The 12,076-nt window shown below is 35.3% G+C and overlaps 1 protein-coding gene across 5 annotated transcripts in view; it reads left to right on the top strand.

The window, feature by feature from the left end:
• The first annotated feature begins 1,450 nt into the window (after nucleotides 1-1,450).
• LOC115212873 overlaps nucleotides 1,451-12,076 on the top strand; it is a 66,456-nt gene continuing 55,830 nt past the window's right edge. For 3 of the 5 annotated variants that reach the window (XR_004999624.1, XR_004999622.1, XR_004999623.1), the window contains exon 1: nucleotides 1,457-1,729. Coding sequence is in view for 2 of the 5 variants with exons in the window: in XM_036503810.1 (XP_036359703.1) it covers nucleotides 1,600-1,729 (130 nt within the window). In the remaining 3 variants the exon portion in view is untranslated. Of the gene's footprint in view, nucleotides 1,730-12,076 lie in introns of all 5 variants that reach the window. The other 2 variants (XM_036503810.1, XM_029781663.2) reach the window with 2 other exon arrangements.

The following is a 12,076-nucleotide window of genomic DNA, read 5'->3' on the forward strand; positions in this document are numbered from 1 at the left end:
AGCTTTCGACCGTGTCTGGTTTGCAAATCACCTATCAAAACTTACCGCCTATAGACTCCGCTTATCTCTCATCGCTTTGATGTAGCTTCCTATCAGATCGCACTGTGCATTATTGTAGCTCTTTCTTCCTCACTCACAATCAGCAAAGTGTTCCCAAGGGTTCAATTTTGTCGCCCACTTTCTTTCTACTATATATCAATGACCTACTATCCGTCACATCCAACACCGTTCATTAGTATGTTGAAGACACGACCCTTCAATTATCTCTATCTTTCTTTAATCAGCTATCGTCCATAATCTTAGACATTAACACGTCAAATGTACATTAATTTTATAACGAGAGAAATTGAGAGAATCCTCTGGTAGGCCATGCCAACTGTGTTTTTAACAACGGAATAGTAAAAAACAATCAAGCGATATTTATATAAAAAAAATTGTACTACAATCCTTCTAAACATAGGTTGCACTCAACTAGAACCTTCACAGTCGCTTTAAATGTTGGATTTCACCATCAACGAGGGTCTCCCCTACCGAAAGAACATCATTAACATAGCTAGGACCGCATACCAAAGACCAGTCCTCTCGATTAGGGCCAGAGGATATCTCAGCTCCCAACAACTGCTGAGACTCTAGTGAAGCCTTTCTGGAACAACGATGCTGCTGCTGCTGCTACTACTACTACTACTACTACTACTACTACTACTACTACTACTGCTACTACTACTACTGTTACTACTAACAAAGAAATCCTAGATTTCATCTAGAGAAGAGTCACTTAGTTGAGTTGCACTTCACCAACGAACACACTTCAGCTCATGATCCACAGTTGTGCTGCTTCGTCCCTTTGGCATTTCTTATTTCTTTATTGTCCACAAGGGGCTACACACAGAGGGGCTAAACAAGGACAGACAAACGGATTAAGTCGATTACATCGACCCCATTGTGTAACTGGTACTTAATTTATCGACCCCGAAAGGATGAAAGGCAAAGTCGACCTCGGCGGAATTCGAACTCAGAACGTAGCCGCAGACGAAATGTGGCTACGCATTTCGCCCGGCGTGCTAACGTTTCTGCCAGCTCGCTGTGTACAATATACTTATCATCAAATGCCTTTCAGTCATGACCATCACACTTATGATTCGCGTGAGATTTACCTGTTGTTTCTAGCAGATTAAGCAACTACATCGACGCTCCTTGATCTAATATAGCCATATACTGTTAATTTTGATCATGTTGATCTTGATCATCGAACCATGACAGCAACGTCTACTATCAAAATAATACTACCCGGTACATGTCTTTTACTTTAACAGGGACATTATTTCATCAAACACCGTTTATAAGTAACGTATCCCTTTTTAAATCAATAACATTATAATATATTAAAAAACAAGTTGTTGAGGGAGATAGATAAAATAATGGTTTAGTTAGTATTAATATGCTTTAGTCAAGGATCATTAAAAGAGAGAGAGAAAAAGTAAAAATAAAATAGAAATACTGATACCCTGGTACAATTATGTGTAATTATTTCACGAGAGCCATTATTTTGTGAAACACCGTGTGCAACATACGGGTCCCGTTGCTAGATCAATAATAATCATGGCTTCTATTCGAGTCTCCTTATTCATTATTCTCTACATATTCTCCGTCGGTCTGACTCTGTTGGTACATTGCAGACGACATGATGACGAAGAGGAAGAGAAGAAAAAAATGTCATGTACATATTTTGGTAAGAGAAGCATGTCTCTTTCCTGCATGGATTTCTTTAGTCACACTGTTTTTGTTTGTGGTGTTTGCTCAAAAAAAAAAACAAAAAAAAAAATTACCGTCTGCTCCATTTAGTCTTTGATATCGGATACAGCTGCTACTGTTGTTGTTGTTGATGATGATGATAGTGATGTTGATGAAGAGGAGGATCTTGATAATTCTGATGATGATGGTGATGATGATGATCATCATCATCATCTTCATGATCAGCATCACCGCATCGTTATCAACAGCTGTATCATCAGCATCATCATCAACAACAACAGCAGCAACTATATTGATGCTCCTATTATTGTTGTTTAACTACCGAGCAAATCTTTGATCAAAGATATTCCAACCATGACCATCACGTCTGTTATTCAAATATCAATTGTATTAAAGACTAAATACACTTATTTTTTAATTAAGACAGTCGTCTGATTTATGCTATATTTGGTTGCTATTTCTAGCAGATTAGATCACCACATACAGGCTCACTTGTTGGCTTCCTGCTGCTGTTGTATTTAAATCTTAGATTTTCCTTCTCACAGCATCGCAGGTCGTTGTTGTGATCTAGATTTAATTACAGAAAATGGGTGGGAATGAAAGCAACCAGCTAAATATTAAACTTACTTTATAAATTTACCCTTCATTTTGTGCCGAGGAAATTATGCAACATGCTTTGCTCTGCTCGTGCATTGATTTAATATACATACATAGATATATGTTTGTGTGAGTGTGTGGAGAGAGAGAGAGAGAGAGAGAGAGAGAGAGAGAGGGGTTTCGGATATTTTTCCTTAAATATAAAGAACGTATATGAAAGTATTTTGTATTCTTATCTGGATTTCGGTCAACAATCCATCCCGTATGCCAAGTGCGATGGCGCGCGCGTGTGTGTGTGGTGGTGGTGCATTATTGTAATTCGAAGATGCACTGGTCTTCGATCTATTCGGTAGGAGATTCCAATGTATGCTAGGAAGAAAAGAAAAATGCTTATGCATACATTCACGCGAATGTTTATGTGCGTGTATTTTTCTAGTGACTTTGAAGTGTAAGACTGTTCAATACACAAATCGTATACGTTTTTTTCTTATGATAATTAAATATCACATATTCATACACACACACACATATATATATATATATGTGTGTGTGTGTTATACAGACTCACAAATGTGTTTGCATATTAAATGTTTATACACAGATATAAACAAAGGCGAAATTAGTATGGTAGTTGCTGGATTTTGTGGGGAGAAGAGCCACTTGATTCTAGCCATAATGGGACGAAATAGTGGATATATTTATTATTACCTTACGTTATTAGCTATTCCAACTGGTAATAACAGACACCATCGACACAGGTCGCTTCGTATAATACATACATACATACATACATTCTATATATATATATATATTATATATATATATATATTATATTATATTATATATACACATAAATACAAGCGATCATACATGTACGTGCGCACACACACACACAGTTGTCCCTCGGTTTATACAGGGGATAGGTTTCACAAGTCACCGTGTAAATCAATAAATAATAACAAATCGAGAGATGTGTTTTTAATGATGTTATTTATTAACACGAAACAAAATACTCTAACAAAATTTTAAATGTAATGTATTGAAATGAGGAGGATAATAATTCGATTATCATATATACGTATATGATGGAAAGGAATTGTAAAATTGGGATGCTAGAGAAGTAAAGTAAACAATAGAAACGGAAAGTGAAACTAACGATAATGATTATTACTATTTCATGTCACCTTAAGGCGGAGAACTGGCAGAATAGTTAGAGCGACCGAAAATGTGCTTTTAGGAATTCTTTTACAGTTCTTTACGTTCCGAATTCAAATTGTGCCGGTGTCATCTTTGACTTTCGTCCCTCTGAGGTCGATAACATAAAACGCCATGAGTCTATATTATTGACTAACCGCATCCCTTCTAAATAGCTGTTTTTATGCCTAACACAGAGACAGTAGTTGTTTCAAGTCACTTGTTTTTCAATACACATTAATGGTGATGGTATGTGAAATAACGAATATTTTTAATGTACTCGAAATTTCATGGACCTATTGATTTGATGTAAAGTTAAAACAAAAATAATCGACCATATAGTGAAATCGTGTACCAACAGTATGTATGTATGTATGTATTATGTATGTATGTATGTATGTATGTAAAAGAATACAAAAAATGGGACAAGAATGCAAAACATCCAGGCAGTTAGATGATACAAAAGAGGGACAAGAAAAAACAAGGACAGGTCATTCGGAGTTTTCTTTCTTCAATTGAGTTCCAGATTATCTTTGCAGTTTTGGCTGGTTATACTCGAGACTGCTCCAATCTGGCCAGCCCAAAGGAAAATCTAAGTTAAGAACACTAGATTCTTTGGAAGAAAGCAGCGAATATATATACGAAAACAAAGACGAAAAGAAAAAAAAGAGAAATGGTACACAAATACAAATACAAACAACAGGACATTTACAACAGGTGTCTTTCGACTAAGGACAAATTAAATTAACCTGGCGTGTGTGAAAGTGAAGCCTTACGGCAGGGACATAAGAGATGACAGGCATAGGAAATCAACAACCTGTAGTTAGAGCTCAATATGCATATATGCTTCGGAAGGAAGTGTCAGTCAAGTAGAGTGCAATAATTTACGTAAATAACAAATGTAATAAACATCATTAGCTTAGAGATGTTTCTGCTTTAAGATGCAATGCACTCATAGGCTGAATGCTTGTGTATCATCTTATAGCTTCATCAGAGCTTAGTGTGTTACCCATCATACACAGGAAGTATACTTTTCCATTTTGGGTAATATCAGAAAATATTCATTCATACATACATATAATAATTCTAAATTAAACTTTTATTAGATATCTTATTGCTTATACAGATTGACGAAATGAATGCATATTTTCAATAGAAAAATATTTATTATTGTTTACAATTAAATAAACCAAATTTTCATTTGCATAACTCCTCCCATAGATATTGTAATTTACTCCCTCCCTGCTTTCTCCTCCTCCTCTGTCTTTATGATTCTTTCTCTTTCACTGTGTGTGTAGAAGTTTTTTTACACATTGTGTGCCACCAAGCCTGGTATATGCACTCATCCTGCACCCCTTATATTAACTCTTCCAGTAACTTTCTTTTACTATCTCTGCTCTTTTCTCTATACAGTATATACTATGACTGGAGGAATCAACCAAACAACCTACAATTTATATCAGCTATGACATGTGCATATACATGCATGCATGTACAAGCATGCATGCATGTATGTGTGTGTGTGGCAGGAACATGTTTATTATTTTAAGCCGGTTTAAGAATGTCAGGGAAAATTTATGACGTGTTAACTAAACTGAAAGTAGAGTTGACTTAGAACACAACCTTTTAGTAAAATTTGAAATCCCAGTCAATTTGGTTGGCCTGAGGCTATAGTAGAAGACAATTGCCTTTATATATATATAAAGGCAACAAGCTGTCAGAATCAAAAGCACACCAGACATAATGCTTAGCAGCATTTTGTCCATTTTTATGGTCTGAGTTCAAATTCTGCCAAGGTTGACATTGTCTCTCATCCTTTCAGTGTTGATAAATTAAGTACCAGTTGAGCACTGGGGTCAGTGTAATCAACCTAGGGAGGATGAGGATCTTAGACCTCAATTTCGTTTCTCTTTTTTTTTGTTCTTGTTCCAGTTTTAGCACCAACCTTCTTCACGTTTTTTCCATAATTTTCTTACTTTCTTGCTGTCCAGCAACCTTTTTTTTTTTTAATACATATAATGCATAAACAGATCCTGAAAGATTTCCTTAAGATAAATAGTGTATTTCATAAATATGCCTGTTCAAGTATCATACACCAAAGCCACCATGGAAGGCAGACATTAAGCGCTGATGATGATTATGTGTATATATATATATATATATATATATATATATTACAGATATGTACTTGCATAGCATGTGACCTGATCTGAGATTGTGTGCTGAAACAAAAACAGTTGTAGCATGGAAGGTGTTTATAAGCCATTTAAAAACAAACAAAAACCATTAAATTCACTTCAACATTTAAATTTAATTTGTCAAAATATTTTTGTCGCTTTGAGACTGCAACCTGTTCGGTACCAAAATTCCATGCTGCGTCTCTGTGTTTATATATATATATACACACACATATATAAATTTGTAGTGCAACAGATGGATCCATAGAATCTTGTGGCAATCATAAGCTCTTTTAGTGGACCAGGCTATCATATCATATAGTAATCTAATATGGAGAAATATATGAAATATATGGCAGAGTTCTACACAGCTAAAATCCAAAAGATCCTGTTGATGAAATTGTTTCAGGAAGAGTATATATACTATAAAACATCAGTAAGTATGAGAAGTGGTCATTGCCAGTACCGCCTGACTGGCCTCCATGCCAGTGGCACGTAAAAAGCACCCACTACACTCTCGGAGTGGTTGGCATTAGGTAAGGGCATCTAGCTGTAGAAACTCTTCCAAATCAAGATTGGAGCCTTGTGCAGCCATCTAGTTCGCCAGCCCTCAGTCAAATCATCCAACCCATGCTAGCATGTAAAGCGGACGTTAAATGATGATGATGAACCACATAGCATTTCAACTATTTCACAGCTTTCATAATGTAATAATTTCAGTGTATAATAAATTATCCTATGTCTGCACCAATATGCATGCTACATGTTGTGCAGTACAATTGTACATTAACAAGTCAATGCAGATATAGAAGGCTCGCTCTTCAGATCACCAGAACATCGTGGTTACACCAATACAAAACAGTTGTAATCCTACAGATATCAAGTGGTTGAATAAATATATTCACTTCTCATGCCTCTTGACTTTTTATGGTGTATATGTGATGTGACTGTGTGGTAAGAAGTTTGCTTCCCAAGCACATGGTTCCAGGTTCAGTCCTATTGTGTGGCACCTTGGGCAAGTGTCTTCTACTATAGCCTCAGGCCAACCAAAGCCTTGTGAGTGGATTTGATGGGCAGAAACTGAAGGAAGCCTGTTATATATAGATATGTATATATATATATATATTTAAAAAATTAAAACAAGTTATCATTATCTATAAAAATAATGATAAAGTGGCCAGCAAATATTATTCAAATAAGGAAAATTTATAAAAAGTCAAAGTACGATAAGTTCCTGTTGGTTTGAAAGAGGAGTTAAAATCTTCCAAAACCACTTATCTCTCACTAAATATAAACACACACAGAGAATATAGCAAACATATTTCTCCAAAACAGTCTTCCTATTTGTAAATACAAATAAAATCATAGTCATTGATTTCACCTTCTGTGTTAAACCAACACTTAAGGCTCATCAGCCTGACTTACTATATAAGCTATTTCAAAAAACATATTTACCTCTCCGTGCAGGATGTTCAACTGAAGGCCCCTGCAACTTTCAACCAAACGTTAGTGAGCAAGTATAAATTTTAAAAACTCAAGCAAGTTATTATCTATAAAAATAATGATAAAGTGGCCAAATGTCTATTATCTTATTTGTATTCTCCGTACGTGTTTACATTTAGTGAGTGATGAGTGGTTTTGGAAGATTTTAACAGGTACTTATCATACCTTGACATTTTGTCATAAATTATTATAAATTTTGTGTGTGTATATATATATATATCACGTGATCACGTGACCAACCAGACCATCAGATGTTGTTACACATCGCTAGTCACAATGCGTTCGCATTGTTTTAGCCTTTGAATGACGCCACCCCGCAGGCCAACAGAAGAAAGAGTAGGAGAAAGTGTGGTGAAAGAGTACAGCAGGGATCACCACCCTCTGCCGGAGCCTCGTGGAGCTTTTTAGGTGTTATTGCCTCAATAAACACTCACAACGCCCGGTCTGGGAATCGAAACCGCGATCCTACGACCGCTCCCCTAACCACTGGGCCATTGCGCCCCATATATATATATATATATATATATATATATATATATATATATATATATATATATATATATATATATATATATATATATATATATATATATTGATCATATAATATAAATATATAATATAATAACATTGATGATCGAAGGATTCAGCGGTACATATGTTTCGGGCCTTTATTAGACAGATTTATAACAATGCATAATGTATGTCTGTGGCCTTCTTCAGCCGCGCACAACAGCTTCCACAAGGACATGTGTTAATCAAAAGTTCTTGGTTGGGGATGCAAATCCTCTCATTCACGTACGACATAATGCGGCAGCAGCATAGAGTTGAAGCGTCCATCTCTTTCTTCTCTCAATGTAGAATGAGGAAAATTGGATGTTGAGGTAATGTAAATAAATAATACATATATAGAGGTGAAGATGGAGGGGCGAGAGTTCGGACGAGGGATAAAAAATGTATAAAATGTGTAAGTGTAGAATAATATAAAAATGTAGAGGATAAAGGGTTGTAAGGAGATGTAAAGGGGGTATAAAGAAATATAAAGTAAAAATAGAAATAGAAATAAAAGTAAAAAAAACCTGATAAAAACATGATAAAAGTGTAAAAGAATGTAAAGATAAGGGATGTATAGAGGTTATGGACCAAGCATGGTGGTCAGGAGATTGATAAAATTTAGTTGTAGATTGTCAGTACATCAACAGTTTCGTCTGGGACTTAATGCGTTGTAAATCAGAGCTGATGAGCATTTAATCTGGTTCCTTGAATTAATGGACTTCTAGTACATACATATATATAAATGCTCATCAGCTCTGATTTACAACGCATTAAGTCCCAGACGAAACTGTTGATGTACTGACAATTCTACAACTAAATTTTATCAATCTCCTGACCACATGCTTGGTCCATAACCTCTATACATCCCTTATCTTTACATTCTTTTACACTTTTATCATGTTTTATCAGGTTTTTTTACTTTATTCTATTTCTATTTTTACTTATATTTCTTTATACCCCCTTTACATCTCCTTACAACCCTTTATCCTCTACATTTTTATATTATTCTATACTTACACTTTTTATACATTTTTTATCCCTCGTCCCGAACTCTCGCCCCTCCATCTTCACCTCTATATATGTATATTTATTTACATTACCTCAACATCCAATTTTCCTCATTCTACATTGAGAGAAGAAAGAGATGGACGCTTCAACTCTATGCTGCTGCCGCATTATGTCGTACGTGAATGAGAGGATTTGCATCCCCAACCAAGAACTTTTGATGTAACACATGTCCTTGTGGAAGCTGTTGTGCGCGGCTGAAGAGGGCCACAGACATACATTATGCATTGTTATAAATCTGTCTAATAAAGGCCCGAAACATATGTACCGTTGAATCCTTCGCATCATGTTTTTATTTTATTTTGATCAATTTACTCCACCACCTACACCACCAAACGGTATACACAGGTGCTTATAATTATCAAGTACTCACCCCGAATTTCTATATATATATATATATATATATATATATATATATGTATATGTATATATATATATATATATATATATTATATATATATATATATACCGTAAATCCTTGAGTATAATCCACATTTTCTTCCCTAAAATTTAATGGTCAAAATCCCTAGTGCATACTATATATGAGGTTAAAAATGAAAAATACTTTCTAAGCAATGTCCGAGTCTCTATTTGCTGTCCGGCAATGTTTATTCAAATGTATTTTGTGATGTTGGGCACAAAAATACCTTAAGCTAAGCCTGAAAGCAACGAAGTCAGAAAAGAATCATCCATAACTTGCAGTAAGCAGCATTTATTGAAATAAAAGTATTCAGAACACAGAATAACATGTAACAAAAACAATTTGCAAACATATTTACATTCCCATTTAACAATTGAGAACATCACCATTATTGTATTACGCATGCGCGGAAGCGTTTGTTCGACTTGGTGCTGCTGGCTTAATTATGCACGAATTGTGCTTAATAGTTTAGTGCTAAATAGTTCATCCTGCTGTTTGTATTGGCAGTCTGCATCATTACCGTGGGAAACAATAGAACTTAATTAAATACCAGTATTAAATGTTTGAACTACTGTGGGTCTTTACTAGGGTTTTTTATAAGCGGGACTTAAACCTGTACATTAATCTCCAATAAAACATTTTATACATTACATGCCCATAAAATGCCACATAGATCTTATTCAGCTATGTTTAAACATGAAGTTATATCATATGCTGAAGAGCATGGTAATAGGGCCGCCGGAAGTAAATTTGATGTTGACGAAAGCAATGTCAGGTTATGGAGAAGAAATAAAGATGAAATTAAACAGATACCAAAGATAAAGAAGGCAATAATAAAGGACGTTACCGTATACAATTTTACAATATAGCCCTCCTTGACTTAAGTTAGAGAAGGGGTGCGTATTATACGCAAGGTTTAGGTTTTTCAGAGGTACAGCCCCCTAAAAATCCCCTGCGTATTATACTCGAAGAGTTACGGTGTATATATATATATATATATAATGCATGGCCACAGCTCTTGAGTTGAAACTAGATGAAAACAAATATATATATATATTCAATTAGAGGTTATGTTAGCCTCATGAAGGAATGGTGTCATCCAAGGAAATACTGGTTCATTACCTATCTTATCTCCAACCAATCTGCAAACCCCTTGCCCGAACACATAGAAATACAAAAAAAATAAACAAGATCATTCAGTCTGCTATGGTAAATCCATAAACACATATATAAAACATCCAAAGGTATATTTTTTTTCCCTCTGAGATATTAAGCTCAGGGCATATGAATTTAGAATTTGATTAATTCACTGAGTATTAATTGAAACAGCTGTAAGAGATGATGATTGATTTGTTGTGAATATTAAGCAATTATTAACTTCCCAATCTCCATTTTCTTTTTCTTTCATTTATATATGTGTGTGTGTGTCTGCCTGCCATCACTTAACAAATGATGCTGGTGTGTTTATGTCCCCATAACTTAGTGGTTCAGCAAAAGAAACCAATAAAACAAGCACTAGACTTACAAAGTGTAAGTCCTGGGGTTGATTTCTTTGACTAAAACCCTTTAAGGCAGTGCTCCAGCATGGCCACAGTCAAATGACTGAAACCAGTAAAAGAATGGGAGCACATGTCCCTGAAGAAGAGATAATAGCCCTGAAATATAGAAATATAAGGCACCATCCTCAGTCACACCAAAGCATGGTACATCGTGAATCACGAGATGAGTGATGGGTATGCACAAAAGGCAAAGGTAACAGAGTGCTATATATGACAAGACCAGCAACAAAGCAAGAGGAAGATTGTGCAATGTGTGGTAATCTGAAAAGAGGAAACCATTACCATTGTTAGTCATGCCAAGAGCATAATATTGTGCTGGTGGTATATATGTGGAGGGAGTTAGTGAAAGATGAGTAATAGGAGCATGGATGCAGAAAGCAAGAGAGATTAAGGCATGGGTGAAAGGGAAGTGTGTGACAGTTGTATGGGCAACAGAAAGATGAGTGGCAGAGACGTGTGATGGGAGGGGCAAGAAATAGAGAAGCGAGTAATATGGGTGTTAGAAAGGTATGAGGTTATCAAAGAAGTCAATGATCTAGATGAGTTAGTAAGCAGATATGCATATATATGCCTAGTCGTACATGCCTGCCTGTACATATGTAATCTACTGACTTTAAAATTATGCTATATGTACAATATACATAACATTATTTTAAGGTCAGTATTGCTATGCCTGGCAAGGCAAACAAGTCTTCTCCTATATCTTCAGGTCAGTACAGTCCTTTGTCATTTCTTTCTTGAAGTTTAACAACTTTGGACCAGTCTTCACTAGTTTGTCTTACTCAGTCTCATAACATGACTTTATACAACTGTGCTCCCTCATATGCATCAAATGCTCATACCAATAAACTGCACCTAATTCCCATTAAATTCAGTTTTTCTCTTACCTCAGTTGTGCTCTGTAATTCATACACACTTGTGTTGTTGCGTTAAGGAATAATTTATAAGCATTTTTTTTAATGCACACAGAAATAAAATGCATTGGCAAAATGTTTTGTTATTTGAAAGAGAATTTTTTGCTCTACAAGACAGAATGTTTTGATATTTTAATTTTATTGATTTTTGTGAATGTACCACCCAACATATGCTACTGTTTAGTAATGTCAGAATAAGAGTTATCAAACTAAGACAAAAATCATTCTGGAGAAGGAAGGTATAGAATCTGCTAAATGTTTGTTCAGGGTAATTCTAAATAACATGAATGATGAAAAGGGGAATGGAATTGAGACTTACAACTTAGAGAACAGCTGACAACT

The sequence above is a fragment of the Octopus sinensis genome, linkage group LG6 (genome assembly GCF_006345805.1).
Source record: "Octopus sinensis linkage group LG6, ASM634580v1, whole genome shotgun sequence".
Lineage (NCBI taxonomy): Eukaryota > Metazoa > Mollusca > Cephalopoda > Octopoda > Octopodidae > Octopus > Octopus sinensis.